The following is a 25,200-nucleotide window of genomic DNA, read 5'->3' as shown; positions in this document are numbered from 1 at the left end:
CCGGGAATCGAACCCGGTAACCCGGGCGTGCTAAGTATAGTACAGAAACTACACTACTGGCCATTAAAATTTCTACACCACGAAGAGGACGTACTACAGACGCGAAATTTAACCGACAGAAAGAAGATGTTGTGATATGCAAATGATCAGCTTTTCAGAGCATTCACACAGGGTTGGCGCCGGTGGCGACACCTACAACGTGCTGACATGAGGAAAGTTTCCATCCCATTTCTCACACACAAACAGCAGTTGACCGGCGTTGCCTGGTGAAACGTTGTTGTGATGCCTTGTGTAAGGAGGAGAAATGCGTGCCATCACGTTTCCGACTTTGATAAAGGTCGGATTGTAGCCTATCGCGATTGCAGTTTATCGTATCGCGACATTGCTGCTCGCTTTGGTCGAGATCCAATGACTGTTAGCAGAATATGGAATCGGTGGGTTCAGGAGGGTAATACGGAACGCCGTGCTGGATCCCAACGGCCTCGTATCACTAGCAGTCGAGATGACAGGCATCTTATCCGCATGGCTGTAACGGATCGTACAGCCACGTCTCGATCCCTGAGTCAACAGATGGGGACGTTTTCAAGACAACAACCATCTGCACGATCAGTTCGACGACGTTTGCAGCAGCATGGACTATCAGCTCGGAGACCATGGATGCGGTTACCCTTGACGCTGCATCACAGACAGGAGCGCCTGCGATGGTGTACTCAACGACGAACCTGGGAGCACCAATGGCAAAACGTCATTTTTTCGGATGAATCCAGGTTCTGTTTACAGCATCGTGATGGTCGCATCCGTGTTTGGCGACATCGTGGTGAACGCACATTGGAAGCGTGTATTCGTCATCGCCATACTGGTGTATCACCCGGCGTGATAGTATGGGGTGCCATTGGTTACACGACTCGGTCACCTCTTGTTCGCATTGACGGCACTTTAAACAGTAGAAGTTACATTTCAGATGTGTTACGACCCGTGGCTCTACCCTTCATTCGATCCCTGCGAAACCCTACATTTCAGCAGGATAATGCACGACCGCATGTTGCAGGACATGTACGGGCATTTCTGGATACAGAAAATGTTCGACTGCTGCCCTGGCCAGCACATTCTCCAGACCTCTCACCAATTGAAAACGTCTGGTAAATGGGGGCCGAGCAACTGGCTCGTCACAATACGCCAGTCACTACTCTTGATGAACTGTGGTATCGTGTTGAAGCTGCATGGGCAGCTGTACCTGTACACGCCATCCAAGCTCTGTTTGACTCAATGCCCAGGAGTATCAAGGCCGTTATTACGGCCAGAGGTGGTTCTTCTGGGTACTGATTTCTCAGGATCCATGCACCCAAATTGCGTGAAAATGTAATCACATGTCAGTTCTAGTATAATATATTTGTCCAGTGAATACCCGTTTATCATCTGCATTTCTTCTTGGTGTAGCAATTTTAATGGATAGTAGTGTAACATTCAACTTCGTCAAAATAAGCAGGGAGGCAAGGGAGCCAAAACGAAACAAAAAGAAACATTTTTAGGACTTCTGAATAGTAACATCAAATGGTTGAAATGGCTCTAAGCACTATGGGACTTAACATCTGAGGAGGTCATCAGTCCCCTAGACTTAGGATTACTTAAACCTAACTAACATAAGGACAACACACACATCCATGCCCGAGGCAGGATTCCAACCTGCGACCGTAGCAGCAGCGCGGTTTCGGACTGCAGCGCCTAGAACCGCTCGGCCACAGCGGCCGGCTTATTAACATCACTATTATTGTTTGCTACCAAAGTGATGCCGTTACTGCACGTGGAACACCCGCCAAACGAGTAATTTAGGACACCCGAGATAAGCTCGCAATATTTTTACTATTTTCTCGCCGTTCTATATCACTGGCGGACGATAACATCTAAGTTAATTAAAAGATGAGCTGCTGATACGCCATAAGAGACATGAATGGGACCAACTGAAGAACATCTGCCACTACGTTTTGAAATAAGCCGCAAAGTTATAGCGAAGTGAAGTTGTACGTATTGTTTCAGTGTTTACACTGTATCTAACATACTCTGACAATGAATCACGAGATTTATCTACATCCACAACGTTCTTCACTTCGTGGAGGGTACCCTAGGTGGCACAAATTTCTTTTGCTCCCATGTTTACTCCATCCGTAGATGGCGCGTAGCAAAAAATGATGGTTGCGCGCTTCGGGCTCAGATAGATGTACCTAACGGTTACTAACATCATTTTCGATCGAGTCTGCGAATAATGAGTGTAAATACAAGAATGTGATGAACATCGTTCAATAGTCTATTAGTTACGCCACGAAGCGAAGTGAATTGAAGGGAAGAAACAAAACCTGTTGTAAGTGGGAGAACAGAAAGCGACTTGTCAGGAGAATTCTGCCGAGATTAACATATTATGGAAAGACACTGTGTACAGCAGCAGCACATATGTAGCCTATGTCTATCCGAATGTTTATTAGAGTACCGTGTAAAAATCAGAAGTAAATCGACCAAGAACTTTTCGAGATTTTTGTTAACAGATTTTCCCCTTTATATATTCATATAGATAATAGTTCTGAAAATCAAATAGATGACACCTATAGTCATTTGGCCCCAATTAGCAAAGTACTCGTACGACCGTTGTGTCCAAATTCAATGATAATTTTTACGAAGAAATGTTTAGTCCCTTTGATATTCATCATTCTTTCTCTCTCTTTGCAATACGCCGTTTCCTCCCCTTAACTGAAATACTTGCGTTACGAAATCTGCACGTTGGGCGGCGTTTAAGGTCAAGTGCTTTTGACTTCAGACTTGTTCCATTCAAGGAAAAAATGTAGCAAAACGATCGGTGTGCACTAATGCTATATGAAAATGTTTTACCTTGCAAAGACAATATTACACCTGTAAGAAAGCAATGATATATGAAATAAATGAAATGAATAACAATCATCAGCTATATAAGGGAATGACGACAATGAAAACTTGTGTCGGACAGGGACTCGAACCCGAAATTCCCAGTATAAGCGAGAAGTTGCCTTAATCACTTCTGTTATCCGTACACGATTCACGGCCAGACCCAAACTTCCATATAACGTTGTTCCTCTGTCACAACCTGTTCTCTTATACACATTACGTAGCTGATGCACGCGTGTCCGATGAAACATTGCGTCGGTCTTCTTAATAAGGCAGACGACGATATCAGGCAGCGACGTTCAGTTCAAATGTCCTCCTCCGTACGGGAATGACATAATATGTAGGTTGCTACGCAGGGACGACATATGGAAGTTTGTGTTTCGCAGTGAGTCGTACTCGGAAACTCTAATTCGCTTAAATTGAATGGATAAATCGGTCGGGATCAGTAGTGTACGGTGTATGAGGAAGACCTCTCACGATGCTCGATTTATGAGGATAGTAGCTTCGGTGACATTATTTCGCCTAGTTTTAATCTGGGAACGAGTGATATTACAGAGTTTTGACAATTCAGATTGCCTAATAGTATTCTAATCATACGCCAATCCATCTTTCGTAATATACAGGTCTTCTGTTAAAATCGCCAGCGAGAAAGGAAACGGCCGGCCGAAGTGGCCGTGCGGTTCTAGGCGCTGCAGTCTGGAACCGCGAGACCGCTACGGTCGCAGGTTCGAATCCTGCCTCGGGCATGGATGTGTGTGATGTCCTTAGGTTAGTTAGGTTTAACTAGTTCTAAGTTCTAGGGGACTAATGACCTCAGAAGTTGAGTCCCATAGTGCTCAGAGCCATTTGAACCATTTTTTGAGAAAGGAAACGAAACCGCCCACTTTCACAGCACAGTACAATATTTTCTTTTCTCGCAGTGAGTTTTAACAGAAAGCCTATAGATTGTGTTAAAATATGTAGCCTATGTCAATTCGAATGTTTATTAGAGTTGCGTGTAAAAATCGAAAGCAAATCGACCAAGAACTTTTCGAGATTTTTGCTAGCAACATCTCCCCCTTTATATATTCGTATAGATCATAGTTCTTTAAATCAAACAAATGACACCTACACTCATTTGGCCTCAATTAGCAAAGTACTTGAACAACTGCTGATTCCAATGCCGGCTGGAGTGCCCTGCGGTTCTAGGCGCTACAGTCTGGAGCCGAGCGACCGTTACGGTCGCAATTACGAATCCTGCCTCGGGCATGGATGTGTGTGATGTCCTTAGGTTAGTTAGGTTTAATTAGTTCTAAGTTCTAGGCGACTGATGACCTCAGCAGTTAAGTCGCATAGTGCTCAGAGCCATTTTTATTGATTCCAAATTCAATGCTAATTTTTAAAAAATGGTTCAAATGGCTCTGAGCACTATGGGACTCAACTGCTGAGGTCATAAGTCCCCTAGAAATTAGAACTACTTAAACCTAACTAACCTAAGGACAACACACACATCCATGCCCGAGGCAGGATTCGAACCTGCGACCGTAGCGATCGCGCGGTTCCAGACTGTAGCGCCAGAACCGCTGGCCACCAACGGCCGGCGCTAATTTTTAAGAGAAATGAAATGAAATATATTGTCGTGTGGCCAGGGCCTCCCGTCGGGTAGACCGGTCACCTGGTGCAAGTCTTTTTAGTTGACGCCACTTCGGCGACTTGCGCGTCGATGGGGATGAGATGATGATGTTGATGATGATGATGATGATGATGAAGGCAACACAACACCCAGCCCTGGATCGGAGAAAATCTCCAACTCAGCCGGGAATCTAAACCGGGCTCCTTGGCATGGCATTCCGTCGCTACCGATGCGGACAAAAAAAAAAAAAAAAAAAAAAATGTTCAGTCTCTTTGGTAATCATTATACTGGAGAATAAAATGGGCTGCATAGCTCCGAACAACTTACGGCACACGTTGGACGGCGTTTGAGGTCAATGTAATATCGTATTTAACCGAATATACCAGCCAACGACTTTCAATTAAAATGTCCCCCCCCCCTCCCCATACGAGAGTTACATAATGTGTGTATGAGTACAGCAGATGACGGAAGGACGACGACATATTGAAGTTTAGGTCTAGCCGTGAGTTGTGTTCGGATAGTCAAAGCGCTTAAGGCGACCACTCGCTTAAAACGGGAAATCAGGGTTCGAGTCCCGGTTCGACACAAATTTACACTGACGTCATTCCCTTGTACAGTTGATCGTGATTCGTATTCTCAACTGCGAATACATTTCCTGTATTTAATAACGGCTGTAGTTGCCGCGGTGCCTGCTCCTTCGGGCGTGTCTCCATGTCCAAAGAATCACAGCATCATTCTTGTTAACAACAAGGCACTGCAATATCGAAAGCAATATTATAGTAAAGATCTCCTAGTATTGGTCAAGGCTTTCCGAGTTGTTTTTGGTCGTTTGGTAACGATACCCGACGCTCTACAGTGAATATGAAACGTGGAACTACAAAACGAAGAAAACCAACGATCTGTACAGCTGACAGGAAGCTCGCCAAGTGAAGATATTTTGTGATTATCTTAATTAGAAGTGAAGAACACAGCTGGGTGCAAAGGATGTGTAGGAAGGTCGTGAGCTTTCTCTCCCGAACGGCCATTACCACGACCGACCGTATTCAGTCAGTAGAAGATGAGTAACACTGTGCAGCTCGTTATTAAATGGGTTTGTACAGTTGGTTACGGACGAATTTCTTCCTTCCTCTGTCTAGGCTGTGGGTGTCACCGATCCGTGACCACTCGGGTTCTACAGTACCGAAAAGGGGACATTTTTTCCCTTCGTTGTTTAAAATTGCCTGAATTTCACTGGTTAAAATGTGCCTTCACGATTAGTAGGTGCGCCAAGCCTCGGTTTTGACACCTACATCACTACTCTGCCATTCACAATTAAGGGCCTGGCAGAAGGTTCCTCGAACTACCTTCAAGCTTTTTCTCTACCGTTCCACTCTCAAAAACCGCGCGGGAAAACGAACAGTTAAATCTTCCTGTGCGAGCTTTGATTTCTCTTATTTTATTAGGATGCTAATTCCTCCCTATGTAGTAAGGTGCCACTATGAGGAGAAAGTTGGTGATTGAAATTTCATGAGAAGATCCTGCCGCGACGAAAAACGCCTTTGTTTTAATGATTGCCATCCGAATTCGTGTATCATTTCCATGGCGCTCTCTCCCTTATTTCGTGATAGTACAAAACGAGATGCCCTTATTTGAACTTTTTCGATGTCTTCCGTCCATCCTGTCTGACGCAGATCGCACACGACACAGCGGTACTCCAGAACAGGACGTGCCAGCGTACTGTAGGCAGTCTCTTTAGTAGACCTGTCGCGTTTTTCAGTGTTCTGAAAATAAATCGCAATCTTTGGTTTGTTTTATCCTCAACATTAGCTATGTGAGCGTTCCAACTTAAGTTATTCGTAATTTCAATCCCTACGTATGTAGTTGAATTTACAGCCTTTACATTTGTGTGATTTATCGTGAAACCGAAATTTAGCTGATTTTGGTACTCGTGTGGATAACTGCACACTTTTCGTTGTTTAGAATCAATTGCTATTGCAAGAACAAAGAGCCTATACTGGTCGAGGCGCAATAGACGGACTGGAAACGCCATACTGCGTGTGGCAGTGGCGCTGTAGGACGATTTCAGTCTACTATGCCACTGCGGCTCTCTTGTGAGGAAGGAAGCAGCAGCGACAATTTAAAGTACACGCCTGGAGGCTCTGCCAATCTCGCGAAGTGGCCAGCATCGAATGCGAGAAGCGGAGAGTATTGGTGCCTCGGTCCAGCTAGCGTCGGTGCCAGCACAATACACGAAGAAACTTCTCTACGCCTCATCGCGTTCCGGAAAGGGGCGCAATTGGCACGCGGAGCGGACCACTTCGCCGGAAGTGTGGGCCGGGACAGGCGTCGCCATCTCTTCCGACAGTCTTCGCAGATGACGGCAGTGCTACCAGCACAGAGTGGTACGGGCTCTAGGTCAACGAGTAATGCAGGAGACATTGGCATATCGACAGGATGGCAGGAGAGTGTTGGCAGGGAACGGGGCAGGGGCACTCACCGCCAGGCTGTCGTCGAGCTTCCGCTGCCACTGGTCCGAGCGGTCGATGAGCGCGTTCCACTTGTCGGACAGCTTGTTCACCTCCCTGCGGATGCTGCGAGTCAGCTCGCGCGCCTGCTCCTCCGCGCTGCGATAGCCGCGGGAGTCGCCGTCCAGCTCGCGGCCCGCTGCAACACACCCAAAACCTAAAAATGCTGCTTCACATGTCTGCATTTTCATTTATGTCATTTAATCAAAATAGCTAGTTATAAACGTCTCGTTTAAAAAGCATGTCCTCGACTTCTACTTAATGCAATGGTTGTGTTATGTTGTTTCTTTCTCGAGCCTTTTATCTGCTTAAGGGAAGGGTGTGCCTGGTAGTGAGGGCAGGATCTAGGCTGTTTAATCGTCGGTTTTACGTGCCTTCGCAGGGGACGATTACGAATTCGTAAGGATCAAAGGCAACTCGAGAACACCGAAGATAATGATGAGAGAGATGATTTTACGGTTTTGGAATCCACAGCCTATATAGAAATATTTTTTAAAAATACAGAAAGCTATCAGAAACTTCTAAAAAGTTTTGGTAGCCGCATTAGCTGTTAGTAGTTCCTTTATTACAGGACCGTACACAACCGGTTTCGCGACGGTTTAATCGCATCCTAGGGTGTATACATAAAGCTAATTTAACATTGGTTCGTTAAAAATACACTGTCTCTCAGAGTCCTGGTGGCTTTCGTATTGCCAGAACCGCCTGAATTGTATGAATACAAGACGTAATATCAAAAATTCCGCCGGCCGAAGTGGCCCAGCGGTTCTAGGCGCTTCAGTCTGGAACTGCGCGACCGCTACAGTTGCAGGTTCGAATCCTGCCTCGGGCATGGATGTGTGTGATGTCCTTATGTTAGTTAGGTTTAAGTAGTTCTAAGTTCTAGGGGACTGATGACGTCACGAACAAGCGCCGAGGCCTTCCTTTGAGTCGGTGTTGCTCACACCCGCGGCTCGCAGTGCTCGTGTGCACTTGCCGCCCCTGCTAACCACTGGAATTTTTGGCGCGTTATCTTGTAACCGTCCAATTTAGGCGGTTCTGGCAATTCGAACGCCTCCTAACGTTGGAAGACTGTGTATTTTTAACGAATCAATGATAAATCAGTTATTTGTATAAACATGAGGATATCATTAAATTATCGTGAAACTGGTTGTGTATGATCCTGTGGTAAAGGAACTACTAGAACTAATGCGGGCACCAGAAGATTTTTAGAATATTTTAATAGTTAAAAATTTTTTTTTGATGTTTGTGTAGTGAAGAAATAATTCTATAAATAAATCTTAAAGAGCAAAGACATCTTGAGAACATGGAAGGAAACGAAAAAAATAGCTCCACATATATTTTTTTAAAGTACTAGCGGAGAGTATATACTGATGGAATGAAACTGTGTGCCAGGCTGGGATTCGACCGCGGACTCCTACAGTAGAGTTCTGATTAGCCGTCTGAGCACATCCACTCCTCGCGGACCAACTCGGAGCTTCTACATGTTGCCGGCTGCTCTCCTTCCCGCAGGGTGGGAGCATGCATCCGGGAACGAATCCAGGCGCCGCACACAGTTTTAGCATCTAATAGAGATTCATTAAATTACTTATCGACATTTCTTTAAATGACACATACAAAAATACTGAAAGAATTTGTTTCATGTGGAAGAAATAAAAACAGGCAATCAGTTGCAAAATGGACCGTTTATTCAAACCCCTTGACCATGTTTTCGATGTTTATAAAAAACGTCTTCGTCAGAAGAACACCCCGGTTTGAGGATTTTCAATGATGATGATGTTTGGTTTGAGGGGCGCTCAACTGCGCTGTCATCAGCGCCCGTAAAAAGTCCCAATTTTTACACAATCCAATTTCTTTCATACACCAATCTAGCCACTGACACGAATGATGATGATTAAATGATGAGGACAACACAAACACCAAGAATATGTGAGATGCTCTTGTTTTCCGCCAAAAGAAAGTCAGTGACAGCTCTCTGCTTGAAAGGCACCTTCTCTACGGACGCCAGTTTGAAGGCTTTGTATGGCATCGCCACCAATCGGAACGTCATGAAATTATAGGGCTGAAGCGGGAATATTCCACGATGCCCCACAACAAATTCCACATTTCTTCCCCCACAACAAATTCCACATTTCTTCAACCAGAATTGGTCTAGAAAGAAACTGTGTAGCATTACTTATTGGTCGCCCCTCGTAGTGCAGCCACAATAGGTGCAGTGTGTTCCTGGTGCGGCAACGATGCATTTTTGGACGAGTGCTGCCAGTGTAGTCGATTGCGCGGATCGATTAGAACTACACGACCTACCTGAAGAAGATGTGAGGCAGCAGTTCTGGCATTGTCTTCTTAGTTAGGAGAGACAGTCCGTGGACAAAGTGAATTGCTGTCAGTGGTATTAGATTTGCAACAACGGAAACACTAATCGCCGTCAAACATTTCTGCACACGATTATAAAATGTGTTGCAGTGACAGAGTGATACGGCAATAGAATCTGCAAGACCGTGTGCAAAGTCTAGTGAGTGACGTCACCTACGAAAATCGTAGAGCAGAATGTCATGAGAATTTGAGTCACGCTCCTGCTCCAGCGACATTATCACTCCACAGCTTTGCTCGACAGTATCGAAATACTCATTGCCATACAAATTTTTATCATGTAACGCATGGTTCAATATCGATCGGTGATTGTTAAAACGAAAATAAAAATAGCAGCTTCAGCGTGATGTATCGGCCGGATACGTCTAGAGTTCTACACTACTATTTCTACTACAAGTGGTGAATATTTTTAAACGTATTATATTACCCACATATATGAAACAAGTGAGCCAAAAGCAAGAAAGTGAAGCTTCTTCGTTTCTCTCTTTATTCCTGGTTCTGCACCTCTACACAGACATCGAGCGTCGCGGAGCAGTGATTCAGCGAATGGACTCGCTTTCGTGAGGAGCGGAGTTCAGGGATCTGTCCCATCCGACCATACATTTAGGTTTCTTACAAGTTAAAGAAGTCGCTTCAGACAAAATGTTGGGATGGTTCTGTTGAAAAGGTCACCATAGATTTCCTATCCGACTTCTGCATAGCGTTAACGTATGACTGTTGTTACTTCTTACACAAAGACAAAAATTTCCTATTTCTAGCTCCAGTAGATGCATCCTAATTCTTCAGCCATATCCAGATTTCAAAACATGTTTGGAACCTCATAACACACTACAAACAGAGAAAACTTGAAAAGATAAGACACCAACTTTCCCCATTACTTCTGTCTCAAGACTCGCATAAAGGCGAAGGTTGTACCAGAGCTGAAAGTACCCCAGGTTTTTGTACACACATTCACAAACGCACAGCGCAAGTTCTTATAAACAGCTCGAACTTAAGGAATACATAGTCCTTTAAAATAAACACTCAAATATAGAGCCTCTGACAACTATTTTAAGAGGAACTACGACGAAATATCTCTTGGCTCAAATGGCTCTGAGCACTATGCGACTTAACATTTGAGGTCATCAGTCCCCTAGAACTTAGAACTACTCAAACCTAACTAACCTAAGGACATCACACACACCCATGCCCGAGGCAGGATTCGAACCTGCGACCGCAGCGATCGCGCGGTTCCAGACTGTAGCGCCTAGAACCGCTCGGCCACCGTGACCGGCGAAATATCTCTCTCGGTCTATATGCTGTGCCACAATGCCCGTTTATGAATAATTTCAGCTTTAGCGTGCAGTGACGAAAGTGAAATTGAAGTGCAAGGCAGGAGTCTCGGCTGCTTGCAAACGAGGATTTGGAGTAAGACACACCGTATGACGGAGTCGACGAAACATTATCCAAGCGCCGTTTATTGACACAAGTCGGAATTAGCGACGAATAAACTCTGGCCGTATTTCTGTCACGCGTGAGCCTCCCGTTAGCATCGCTGTGTATCAACGTTACGTTATTCTTGTGGGAGTAGCTCAATTAGCTCTTGCCAACTACTGAAAGACGACATCTCAGAATACAGTTGCAGTAAGATACCAACTTTTTCTTTCTTGCACTAAAAGACAACATGTCAACATTCTCTGAAGTCGATGAAGGTCATACAGTGGGAGTATTTTTTTCCATTAATGTTAGCCGGCCGAAGTGGCCGTGCGGTTAAAGGCGCTGCAGCCTGGAACCGCAAGACCGCTACGGTCGCAGGTTCGAATCCTGCCTCGGGCATGGATGTTTGTGATGTCCTTAGGTTAGTTAGGTTTAACTAGTTCTAAGTTCTAGGGGACTATTGACCTCAGCAGTTGAGTCCCATAGTGCTCAGAACCATTTGAACCATTAATGTTAGGGTTTCTGCATTCTCAAATACGTGTTAATGATTGCTCTTAGTGACTTCTAAAACCAGCATTATATGGCGTTAGTTTATGATGTGAAAGCTACGTTTACTAACACCGTCATACTGAGTTGTCTTCATACCATACAAGTAATTACAGCACAGCCAGAAACGAACTGATCAAGAAAGACAAACACAAATTCGTCCGTCGAAAGTTAGTCAGATTTGAGTGAAACGGCACTTCTACGAGTATTTGGTGTTACGTGCAATTCCATATTTTTGGACCTGCAAAAGAAAGTATTAAGGATAGACAGTTTTTTTAATGAGTGGGCTACATCTTTTGAACTGCTACAATTACGAAACCTCGGCAGATGTTTTTGGTCACCTCTTATATTTTCGATGGATGAAAATGTAAATATGATGCAAAACTAAATCTAAGCGATCGGTATAGGGCAGTAAAATGTAGTGTCTAAAACATATTTACTGCGCACGAAGTGCGTAACAAATCACAGTATTCTGACAATCACTTGTAGCTAACTCAGTTTTCTTTCAACGTTCTCTAAAGCCTTACTCTTTCACCCGAAACTGTTAAATCTTAGGTAGCATTTGAAATAGTGATAAATAGTCTGTTCCACAGCCGTTATATTTTCTTTATATCGCATCGGAACTTACTTTTCAGTTGACTATCGCACGAAGCTGTTGCTGCTCACAACATACAGTGTCCAGCGACAAAGCAAGCTATGTTGCTGCATGGTTAATACATCTAGCTGATCGATCTGCGGAGATACTAAAGCGAGTTCAAGCGGTGGTCATGTAGTTTTAATTATCATCTCGACAAAATATATTTGTGTAATTAATTTTTTGTTTATTTTCAGGTATAGGCAGTGAACGAAAGTATGGAAACACCAAAAACACAACACATTAGCATGCCTAATACATTGTAGGAAAACTGTTGGTATTCAAAACAGCCTTCAGTCGATTCGGAATAGAAAAATATAGGCCATGTACGTATTTCAAAGGAACCTTACACCACTCTTCCTATAAAATAGTGGCGAGTTCAGGTAACGTTGATGAGGTGGGCAGCGATTACCCACCCCTCTCTCCGAAGTAGACCTCAAGGGCTCAACGATACTGAGATCTGGTCATTGTGGTGTCCAGGAGACATGCAAATAATAAATTTCCTTGAGACAGAAAAGCTTCTGTCCATAAATCGTGCGAAACTCAGCTTTTTCTTTTCTCACGTGATATCCTACAAACTATAGATGGAAGGCAACAGGCAGATTCCATACTCCTAGATTTCTGGAAAACGTTTGACAAGGTGCCCCAGTACAGTCTGTTGAAGGTCCGAGCATGCGGTTTAGGTTGCCAGATATATGAGTGGCTCGAAGATATCTGAATTAACAAAACTCAGTCAGTCATCCTCGACGGCGAGTGTTCATCAGGAACAAGGGTAACGGCAGGAGTGTACCATGTAGATGCGATAGGAGCTCTCTTATTCTCTATATACACAAATGATCTGACGGGCAGAGAAAGCTGCAGTTTGGGCTATTTACCGGTGACGCTGTGGTGTACGCGAAGGTGTTGTCGTTGAGTAACTGTAGGAGGATACAAGATGAAACAGATAGATGGTGTGATGAGTGGCCTCTTACTCTCAGTGAAGAAAAATTTAAGTTAATGCGGATGAGTAGGAAAAACAATACTGTTCAAAATGGTTCAAATGGCTCTGAGCACTATGGGACTTAACATCTGAGGTCATCAGTCCCCTAGAACTACTTGAACCTAACTAACCTAAGGACATCACACACATCCATGCCCGAGGCAGGATTCGAACCTGCGACCGTAGCGGTCGCGCGGTTCCAGAACAATACTGTAACGTTCGAATACAGCATTAGCGAGTTGCCTCTTGACACACTGACATCGATTAAATATCTAGGTGTAATGTTGTAAAGAGATATGAAATGGAATGAACACATCAGGTTCATAGTGGGGAAGGCGACGGAGCACAGAAACGCTAGTGCGGCCCATTATTGAGCACCGTTTGAGTGCTTGCCCCCCCCCCTCCCCCCTTCCCTTGGTGTTTGAGGGCGATCACATAGATAAGATGCGAGAAATTATGGCTCGTACAAAGTCTTTTAGACAGTCTTTTTTCCTTCGCTCTGTTTGTGAGTGGAACAGGAAAGGAAATTGTAATGGTTTCCTCCGCCATGCACCTTATGGTGGCCTGTCAAATGTGTATGTAGATGTAGACAATTCATCCCCGTGCTTTCAAACCCAGTCCTTCACGACGCGAGCTATGTGAACATGGGCACAAACAAACAATGTACCATGGGTTGTACCTGATCAGCCAAATGGTCACCTAATCCTTGGCAGTAATGCTAACTGGCGGAGTACCCATGAGGCACATGGAATACAGCGCCATGAGTGCACAAATCATCACCGAACCCCTACCATGTTTCACTCCTTGGATGTAAACTCGGGTGGAAGTTGAAAACAGCGTGCAACAAGACTCATCCGACTAAATGAATTTCTTCCATTGCTTCGCAGTCTATGTTTTACCGCTCCGGCACAACGTTTTTGGAAATTTGCATCACTGATAAACAGCGTTGGAATTCCAACTCGCCCTGAAATTCCCAACTAACGGAGCTTTCTTCGTGTTGTTTCGGTGCTTACAGGGTAGCAATATTCATTTCTGCAGTGGCTTTTGCAGCCGTCATCCACTTATTTTTCGCCACAGTCCTCTTTAGTGACCGTCTGTCACGATCGGTCAAAACACACTTTCATCCATACTGTGACTTAGTGGTGACATTTTCCCGCATAGCTGCATGTGGTCTAATTCACTGGTTACGGAAACACCATACGAGCACCAACAATTTGTCCATGCTCTCACAACTACCCAGAGCATTGTTCTGACCACAATTGACACTTGCGACGTATTGAGGACACTGCACAGGTGCTGTTCGTGGTCAAATACAACAGCGCAACCCGCAGAGTTGGCTAGTACCCACTCTCACGTTCAAGTTTGCATTTCTCTCCATGTTTCCGTATTCTTGTACGACCCCTGTTAGAGGAACCAGAACAAAATGGCGGAGCCCGTAGGCAAAGTGTAGTATCGTGGGTTCATTCGTTTCCCGTGTTTGAAAGAGAGCAACGCTGCAACACTGCATGCTGAGCTGGTGAAAGTAAACAGCAACAATGTGCCATTATATGACACAATGTCAAGTGGCGCAGACGCTTCCAGTGTTGCCAGACAAGGCTGCACCGCGAGGAACGGAATGGTTGAACAAGCTTCTCTCAAGACCCACAGTCGCAAGAAAAGTGAAGGCCCAGATGTTCGAAGAGCGTTGTATCACAACCCAGGTGATAAGAGAGAGGGTGAAAAATCAGACATGGATCAATTTTCAACATCGTGCACGACGTTTTGAACACGAAGAAGGTCGCCGGCCGCTAGATTCTGGACTAATCACACCTATTCAAAAAGTCCGCCCAACTGATGGAGCGGCGGAAATAATGCAACTGTGACTTCTTTAGCCTTCCACTGACCATGGACGAGTTTTGGATGTATCGCTATGACTCGGAGGAAAGGGAGTAAAGAAAACATGTGGATTCACCAGCGCCAAAAGGCGAAGACCCAACCATCATCTAGCAAGGTTTTCTAGGAGTCTCTTTTGGAGACTGCCCAGGTGTAGTGCAACTAGATTATGCTTGGAACGGGCAAATCGTCACAGGTGCGTACTACCGAACTCCTGTCGAGGTGGTTTTGTTACTCGACAACGCCGCATCTCATTCTGCACAGGACAGTGACACATGCTACTTATTTAGGCAACCAAATTTTGACTGACCTCACGTATTCTCCTGACACGGCACCCAGAGACTTCGTCCTGTTTCCTCGAATAAAGAAACCACTGCGTGGCAGGCATTTGCAGACCGATGAGGAGCTGATTTACGAGGTAAAACTTTTCCTGGACAACCAAAATACAGACTTCTACAACCAAGGTCTCCATCATTGGGAAAAATTTATCGCGTTGAACGGTGAATACGTATATGGAGACTAAGAACATCGCCGAGTTTCGTGGTCACGGCACGAATTTTTCCGAATGACAATTAAAACTTTATGACTACCGTCGTATGTTTTTTTAAGCCATTTCATAACAGGTGGAAAAAGAAGTAAAGTGGTATAGCACTTGCAAGTGAGAGTAGGCCGGCATTACTTAGTTTCACACCTTATTTACTCAAAAATACAGCCCAGCTGGGCTGAGCTGAGCTGAAACTGCACTGTGTTCGTAGGCTTCGGGCTCGCATTTAGCACTGTCACGAAGAGGAAGGAAGATAACCATGTCATTAGAGATGAAGTACAAGCATGGATACGGGAACGAGTGGGAATTAAATCGGCAGTGTTCTTTTCAAAGAAACCGTGAATTAGTGAAACGACGAGAACCGGAACGCCGGATGGGAATTTGCACTGACCACCCAGAACATTATGACCACCTACCTGACAGCCGTTCTGTCCACCTTTGGCACGGATAACAGCGGTGACGCGTCGTGGCATGAAGCAATGAGGACCTGGAGAGAGCATCACCACATCCGCACACACAATCACCTAAATCCCGTAAATTCAGGGGAGCGGGGCAAGAGCTCCCGGTGTCACGTTCAGTCACATCCCAGATGTGTTCGATCGGATTCAGATCTGGCGAGTTGGGGGACCAGCACATCGGTTGGAACTCGCCACTGCGTTCCTCGAACCACTCCATCCCACTTCTGGCCTTGTGACATGGCGCTTTATCTTTCTGGAAAATGCCACTGCCGTAGGGACACATTATCGTCAGGAAGGGGTGTACGTGGTCTGCAACCAGTGTACGATACTCCTTGGCCGTCATGGCGCATTGCACAAGCTCCACTGCACCCATCGATGCCCACGAGAACGTTCCCCAGAGCATAGTGAAGCTTCCACCAGCTTGACTCCATCCCGCAGTGCAGGTGTCAAGAAGTTATTTCCCTGGAAGACGACGAAATCGCGGCCTCCCATCGGCATGATGAAGAAATGGCTCTGAGCACTATGGGACTTAACTGCTGAGGTCATCAGTCCCCTAGAACTTAGAACTACTTAAACCTAACTAACCTAAGGACATCACAAACATCCATGCCCGAGGCAGGATTCGAACCTGCGACCGTAGCGGTCGCGCGGTATTAGACTGTAGCGCCTAGAACCGCTCGACCACTCCGGCCGGCCATGATGAAGAAGGTATCGGGATTGATCAAACCATACAACGCTCTGCCACTGTGCCAACCTCCAATGGCGAAGGTGACATGGCCATTTCAGTCGAAGTTGCCTAAGTCTTGGTTTTAGCATTGGCACATACAGGGTCATTACAAATTATTGAAGCGATTTCACAGTTCTACAATAACTTTATTATTTGAGATATTTTCACAATGCTTTGCACACAGATACAAAAACTCAAAAAGATTTTTTAGGCATTCACAAATGTTCGATATGTGCCCCTTTAGTGATTCGGCAGACATCAAGCCGATAATCAAGTTCCTCCCACACTCGGCGCAGCATGTCCCCATCAATGAGTTCGAAAGCATCGTTGATGCGAGCTCGCAGTTCTGGCACGTTTCTTGGTAGAGGAGGCTTAAACACTGAATCTTTCACATAACCCCACAGAAAGAAATCGCATGGGGTTAAGTCGGGAGAGCGTGGAGGCCATGACATGAATTGCTGATCATGATCTCCACCACGACCGATCCATCGGTTTTCCAATCTCCTGTTTAAGAAATGCCGAACATCATGATGGAAGTGCGGTGGAGCACTATCCTGTTGAAAGATGAAGTCGGCGCTGTCGGTCTCCAGTTGTGGCATGAGCCAATTTTCCAGCATGTCCAGATACACGTGTCCTGTAACGTTTTTTTCGCAGAAGAAAAAGGGGCCGTAAACTTTAAACCGTGAGATTGCACAAAACACGTTAACTTTTGGTGAATTGCGAATTTGCTGCACGAATGCGTGAGGATTCTCTACCGCCCAGATTCGCACACTGTGTCTGTTCACTTCACCATTAAGAAAAAATGTTGCTTCATACCTGAAAACAAGTTTCGCACTGAACGCATCCTCTTCCATGAGCTGTTGCAACCGCGCCGAAAATTCAAAGCGTTTGACTTTGTCATCGGGTGTCAGGGTTTGTAGCAATTGTAAACGGTAAGGTTTCTGCTTTAGCCTTTTTAGTAAGATTTTCCAAACCGTCGGCTGTGGTACGTTTAGCTCCCTGCTTGCTTTTATTCGTCGACTTCCGTGGGCTACGCGTGAAACTTGCCTGCACGCGTTCAACCGTTTCTTCGCTCACTGCAGGCCGACCCGTTGATTTCACCTTACAGCGGCATCCAGAAGCTTTAAACTGCGCATACCATCGCCGAATGGAGTTAGCAGTTGGTAGATCTTTGTTGAACTTCGTCCTGAAGTGTCGTTGCACTGTTATGACTGACTGATGTGAGTGCATTTCAAGCACGACATACGCTTTCTCGGCTCCTGTCGCCATTTTGTCTCACTGCGCTCTCGAGCGCTCTGGCGGCAGAAACCTGAAGTGCGGCTTCAGCCGAACAAAACTTTGTGTGTTTTTCTATGTATCTGTAGTGTGTCATGACCATATGTCAATGAATGGAGCTACAGTGAACTGATGAAATCGCTTCAATCATTTGTAATAGCCCTGTACATGGGTCGTCGGCTGCGGAGGCCCATCGTTAGGAGTTATCGGTGCACTGTGTGTTCGGAAGACACACTTGCACTCTACCAGGCAATAAGTCTTTCCTGCTTTACCAGTCCGTCCAGCCTACGAGTCCAACATCTGTAATGAGGGGTGGCGAACCAAACCCCGACGTCTGAACGTGGTTTCACCTTGGTTTCGCCACGTGTTGGAGACACGACAGCACTCAACGAACACCCGACAACTCGTGCAGTTTCCGAAATGCTCGTGCCGAGCCTCTTGGCCATCACAATCTGCCCTCGGTCAAACTCTCACAGATAGCGCACCTTCCCCATTCTACACACGGACAGCACGCACACTGATACTACATGCACAGTTCATGCGTCTGATTACTAATGATTCCTCACCAGGCGACATTACTGTCGCCTGGACAGATTTATATTGATAGTAGGTCGGTGGTCATAATGTTCTGGTTCATCAGTGTAAAGAGAGTTTACGGACTTCCATTTTGAAACATTTTACTTACATTGATTGACATTCGCTATATCTCTGTACTCCTTTTATACATCATTAAATGAAGAAAAACAATACATTGTTCCATTCATAAACCACATCTCTCTCAGCACGCTGGTAGAAAGAACATTATTAATCACGAAGCTGAACAATTGCCCCTTTATGTAATACCTCATTTCAATATTTAAGAAATATTGTGTGTATTCACGTTACTTAGCAGACATGGTATACGCAGAATTTAACGGATAGTGTCATACCGCCCATTGAAATGCATTTCGCGTTCTCCACGAGACAGCTGTTTATTTAGATGCAAACTGTTTTCCACAGTTTCTTTAGGAGGAATTTTATAAAGTCTCATTGACCATCATAAAGGATATATATACTCCGATTACCAGCGGATTTCAGACTGTTCCGTATGCCTAACGTGGTCTTACACTATACTGGACGAATGTACATATTTTTTCCTTAAGTCATTGTAAGAGCGGAAAGTATTCTTTCTCCCCTAGAAAATGTCAGAGGAGAGATAAATCACGCTCCGCCACACATCATACGTTGGATATCGTGGCAACTAGTAACATCTTTCCAGCCAACATACCGCTGTAGTTGCTACGTTCCTGTCTTCGCTGCTAGGTGGCGGAGGCAACTGGCGCCAATGTGTGCCCGACACGCGAAGCTCAGGATGCCGGCAGAGAGCTTATCTCAGGTGAACGCGTTACAGTACACCCTGACAACCTGCAGCACCCAACCGCCGTCCTTGTAAGTGCCCTCGTCACGCCGCCTGTGGCAAATCTATTCATGTCTGCACAGCTCGAGGCTGCGAAACTGTGCTCCAAGCTGCATCGCACCGTCAACAATTCTTGCACAAAGTTGATGAGGAACAAAAAATGCGTTTATAAGCGTCGGAAAAAAGCATACTGTTTGACACCAAATTTAGGAAAAAATATAGAAATTATCCTGTCTGTGGCATTATTGTGTAGTATTCAGTCTAGCGACAGGTCCGTGTCTTCGTACGGAGAATTTGTGTCACCAGTTTTTCTTGTCTTCAGCTTCGTCCTTCAGTCTTCTGTATCTCCTTCTACCTCTTATGTCACCCAAATGTTGCGTTCTTCTTTTTCCTCGTCTTGTTGTTCCTTTGATCTTCCCTTCGATGAAGTCGTGTACGAGCCCTTCGTGTCAAAATATGTATTCGATCCAGTTGGCCTTTCTCTGTAGAACTGTATTCAGAATAATTTTCTTCTCTCTTATTCTTCTCAATACATCGTCGTTTGTCACCAGATCTGTCCACTTGATCTTCTCTATTCTTCTCTAGAACCACATTTCAAAACTTTGCTGGTATTTGTTCTCCTTTTTCCTCATGGTCCAAGTCTCTGCTCCGTACAGTGCAATCAATGCTCCAGGTGCAGCACTTCACTCGTTTCTTCTTTAATTCCAAGCTCAACTTCCGGTCAGCACAGTCCTCTTTTCGTTGAATGCTGTTTTAGCCAAGGCGATTCTTGCTTGAATTTCATTTCTGCAGTGAGCATTCTTTGTCAGCAAGCTTCAAAATGGTTCAAATGGCTCTAAGCACTATGGGACTTAACATCTGAGGTCATCAGTCCCCTAGACTTAGAACTAATTAAACCTAACTAACCTAAGGACATCACACACATCCATGCCCGAGGCAGGATTCGAACCTGCGACCGTAGTGGTCACGCGGTTCCAGAATGTAGCGCCTAGAACCGCTCGGCCATATTGGCCGGCGTCAGCAAGCTTCCCAAGTACTTGAACCGCATAACATTCTCCAGTTTTCGATTGTCAACAGTTGTCCTCAATGGTTTCTCCCGTTTTGATATCCGCATCACTTTTGACTCATCGATGTTGATACCCGTGACATATTTTCTTCCAGTTTCCACCAACTAGTTCATCACGAATTGCAGTTGTCTTTGAGTTTTGGTGAGCACTACCAGGCCATCTAAAACACTTGATTGTTCAAAATTGTTAAGGCTTTCGTGGCCAATCGTTGACAAACCGCCTATTGGCTTTTGTCTCAGGTTGTTCGGCCGAAGTTCGTCTGATGATTTTTCTGACGTTTCGCCAGCACGAGTGGCTGGCGTTGTCAAAGCTTCACCCTCCGTTGCTGGTGATGAACTGGTTCGTCACCAGCTATGGAGGGTGAAGCTTTGACAGTGCCAGCTACTCGTGCTGGCGAAACATCAGAAAAATCATCAGACGAACGTCGGCCGAAGAACCCGAGACAGAAGCCATTAATAGCAAAAACTCTCTCCGACAGAATCCTAACCATGCCGATGGCGTCTCTGGATCGTTTTCCTACCCTAAATCCAAACTGGTCCTCTCTTCATTTCTGTGTCCAGCAGTCTATTCAATATTCTTGCAGTGATCTTCACCACGAGTGAAATCAGACTAATTGTTTTGTAATCACTACATTTCTCGGCTTGCTGTTTCTTCTCAAGAGCAACCATACAAAAAGCCCTAAGGCCATTCTCCGGTTTCATAGCTTTTGTTAATGAGTTGCGTCAGCGCTTTGTGATTCCTTTCAGCAAATCCACCACTATGTCGTCATCTCCCGTAGCTTTCCTGAACTTCACGTCCTTAATCGACTTTTCTGCTTCCGTTTCCATATGCTGGGCCCTTTTTCGTCTTCGTGAATCGCCTCCTCTGTATCTATTTCGATGTCTTGCGGACGATGTTACTTAGCGTAGAGTTCTTTTACGTACTATTTCCATATTTTTTGCACCTCCAATTGTTCAGTAACCATTTGACCTCTGCAGTCTTTTATTCTGAAGATCCTTACTCCTTTGTCCTCTCTGCCTCCCAGTTCCCACAACATATCCGCATGAGCAAAAGAATGAAAATATTATGATTGTGCTCTAATGGTTCAAATGGCTCTGAGCACTATGGAACTTAACATCAATGGTCATCAGTCCCCTAGAACTTAGAACTACTTAAACCTAACTAACCTAAGGACATCACACAACACCCAGTCATCACGAGGCAGAGAAAATCCCTGACCCCGCCGGGAATCGAACCCGGGAACCCGTGCGCGGGAAGATTGCGCTCTCGACTGAGGATTAGATAGCAGTATCACAATACGGTACAAGTCCCACTATTACCCTTAAAAACAAAACAACAGCAAACGATGTAAATAAGTAACACAATTAGTTGCCATGTTCAGCGCAGATGCGCTTTCTTAAAAGAAATTTCTTGTTCAGTTCAACAATACAATGCATTGTGGTCCGCTCCAGTGGTTAGGCTATGACGCGCAATTAAAGTACCCCGAAATCTGCTGCAACTGAGTAATGCATCGAGGTCAGAGTAATATTAACTACGAAGCACCTTCTTAATGTTCTGCAAAACTACATTTACTTGGTGACGAACCGGCTTTCGGCTTCTCAGGCCACCGTCAGTTGTTACCTATCGATGGTTTGGAGATGCGGAAATCCAGTTCGTGACCATATAAATACAATTTTACATAACACTAGGAAAGTGTTTCCTATTTAATGTTACTGTCATGTCCTGCCAAGCATGGACAGGAAATTCAGTTAATGTTACGTATGAGAATGGTTTGATATTACAAATGACACTTTTCAACACGTACAGGGCAACAGGCCGACAGGAATATAAGGTCTTTGAAAGATTGTCAATAAAGACCCAAATACGTTCTAATCCACTGTTACGACAATCCAAGCGTGTGGATACAAGAAAATCTTCATTTATTCACCATTCCTCAAAACTGATAGAAGAAATTTGTATAAACATCAGTCTGAGATGAAAGATGTTGGACGGAAAAGAAGGATGAAAAAGCAGAATTTCTCTAAAGCCCACGCTTTACCCCTGCGCCAGTCGTCGGAAGGTAATTTATGGCAGTCCTTAATTGCGATTAAACTTGCGACTCACTTTTTTCCTGCTGCTCTGCGAAAGGCCGTAACAGTCCTGCTACACCGAGACGTGCACGCTTTAAAAATTGCGTAAATATGTCTGGCGCCAGATGGCAGCTTAGCGATGAATAATACCATTAATTAAGGCATTACCAAAAAGTAAAGCCGCGATTCTACCAGGGTTATTTGCATATTTTGGAGAGACATTTATTACGGGTAACTGGTTTTCAGGAATGAAACGTTCATATCATATAGCTTTAAGGAAGACGTGTGCTTTAAAGGCGGGAAAACATTACAAACAGCAGCTCTATGAATGGCAAAACGCCACTAGGGAAATCATTACGCATAAAAATGCCAGTCAACGAAATCATAAGAGAGCCCACCAATCACTCCAAAAACTTAGGCACAGGCTGTACATTGGAAAAACACATCTGCACTGTACGTTGCAGTCAGTAGGGTGTAAGTCTTTCGCGGAGTCGAAATATTCGACGCAACTACTACACTCAAAGATTGTGTTTGAGGCCGCGGTGATGATAAAATTTACTGCGTTCATCACGGTGAGGATTCTCAAATTGCTTTCTGCTGTCTTCACTATTTCATCGGACTTCTGATTCAGTAGCACGATAAAATAAACTGAGCATTCAGTCTTCTGATGGAGCAGTAAATAAAATAATGATAAACTGCTGCGCTTTTCAAGTACAGATGATCAACATGATTCGCAACTCTTACATAACGAATTAAGTCTTCCAGACGGAGACAAAAAAGAAAAACTGTAGTAGATCGGCTACTCTGAACAAAACGTTACCCTCGGAAACATATCACAACTATTTATTTACAAATAAATTTTTCTTCGAGAATGTTATATAATGTTGAAAGGAAACTGAATGTCGGTATATGTTGAAATGACTCTGAGCACTATGGGACTTAACTTCTAAGGTCAACAGTCCCCTAGAACTTAGAACTACTGAAACCTAACTAACCTAAGGACATCACACACATCCATGCCCGAGGCAGGATTCGAACCTGCGACCGTAGCGGTCGCGCGGTTCCAGACTGTAGCGCCTAGAACCACTCGGCCACTCCGGCCGGCTTCGGTATATGTTCCAGGAATGTGTAGCAGCGCATGCATTATCACTTCTGTTAACCTAATTCATATCTACCGTCTAAATGCGTTTCTTTCACTTCTTTTCGCGAATCCAGTATACCACATTTCCTCTCCGTCAATATAATACACTGCATTTTAAGATTTATTTATGCGAACATACCTTTTGAATCTGAATACCGCGGAGTCCATAACGAGAGCCCTCTATCACGTGCAACAATCACCAGAACAGGACCGCAGTAAATTTTTCATTCTTACTGTAGCAATATGAAAGTAAAAAATTAAATCAATGAGTAAATAATAAAACCATTCAGAATTCTAATTTTTATTCGCTGTTAGTCACTCAGAACTAACACATACGACCAGTTTTAAACTTCATATTCCATTGTAGGTACTCGACATTTTAGGCTACAAATTCAAACGGCATATTGCACGTAAAGCATTCCAATTACGCTATAAAATTCAACAAGTCGTAACACTTTAAGATTATCGGCAAAATATCAGTTTCGCAGCGAAACACGTAAGCGATACATAGTAACGAGGCTGCACTAAAGCACTGATCGAGATTTATGGCCTTTTGTTACATCATCAGATAATATTTCTTCATTTCCGGTCACCCTGAAATGAAATTCTTTCCCAATTTATAGTTAAATGACCACACCCCCAGACCTGCTTTCGATACGATAGGTCTTCAGGCGGTTTTGTAGCAACGTTAAATGACAGAAGGCACATTTAGACCCGACGAACGATATGTGCGTCAGTGTTGACTGGAAAAACTGAAGCCAGATCAGAGTTTGGCTTCTTTCACACCGATGATTTGGCTGAGGCATCAGCCACGCACCCGCTGGTCGTCCCAACGCGGAGCAGCAACTCGACCGTCTTCCATCTTACACATTGTGAGAATCAACAGTGCGGCTAAGTTCCTATCTGCAGTAGAGGATGGGCGCTGGTTAGAATTTTGTGATTGTTGAATCGTGTGCGTTTCCAAAATCGCTTTAAGATCTTTTTTGGTCTTTTGTTGGACAAAAATTAGTTTCGATAACCCCCTCCTCAAATTCATGTTTTATAACTAGGGCGCTTGAGCTGATGGTGTTCACACTGGAGCTGGCAGAATAGGGAGAGAATCAGGCAGTGTCTGTTTGTTTATAATAAACTACGTTCAGCCATGTCAATCCAGTTCCATTTATTAAAAAAAACTTAATAATAAAGAGATTCGTCATTCAAGGAGGTAGCGGAGAACACAGTGTAAGTGCTCTCATTCTTCCACAGTTTTATTTATTTTTCAAAATTCATCGTATTTTTCCATATATTGCTCGATTTTACGAATTTGTCCACATTGTTTTGTACTTTTCTAAAATTTCATCCGGTTAAGTGCTTTCTGTCCCATTACTCCTGACGTCGTGTGGACGTCATGATAGTCACATCCAATCACAATGCAGCATGTGCCCGACATATTTATCATTGCTAAGCCACCACTACATTACTAGTGTGTGTGTGTGTGTGTGTGTGTGTGTGTGTGTGTGTGTGTGTGTGTGTGTGTGTGTGTCTGTCTGATGTCATAGAGTATGTTTTAGAAATGAACATGTTCGTCTATTAGTAGAAGTAACGACGTCATAGCATATTATACAAAATCGCGGTAAATATTAATGTATTTTATGGTTTATGACACTAACAATACAGTGTGCGGCTAAATTAATGAAGTCACTA

The 25,200-nt window shown here is 44.5% G+C and overlaps 1 protein-coding gene across 1 annotated transcript in view; it reads right to left on the bottom strand.

Moving 5' to 3' along the window:
• The window catches only part of LOC124555944 (dystrophin-like), a gene marked incomplete at its 5' end in the record, with an annotated part of 300,198 nt that overhangs the window by 76,938 nt on the left and 198,060 nt on the right, over positions 1–25,200 (bottom strand). The window contains one exon of the mRNA XM_047129994.1: positions 6,999–7,165. Within this exon, the coding sequence (XP_046985950.1) occupies positions 6,999–7,165 (167 nt within the window). The remainder of the gene's footprint in view (positions 1–6,998; positions 7,166–25,200) is intronic.

Source organism: Schistocerca americana, chromosome X, assembly GCF_021461395.2.
Source record: "Schistocerca americana isolate TAMUIC-IGC-003095 chromosome X, iqSchAmer2.1, whole genome shotgun sequence".
In the NCBI taxonomy this organism is placed as follows: Eukaryota; Metazoa; Arthropoda; class Insecta; order Orthoptera; family Acrididae; genus Schistocerca; species Schistocerca americana.
Note: the sequence above shows the minus strand (reverse complement) of the source record. Positions and strands in the feature narration are given on the sequence as shown.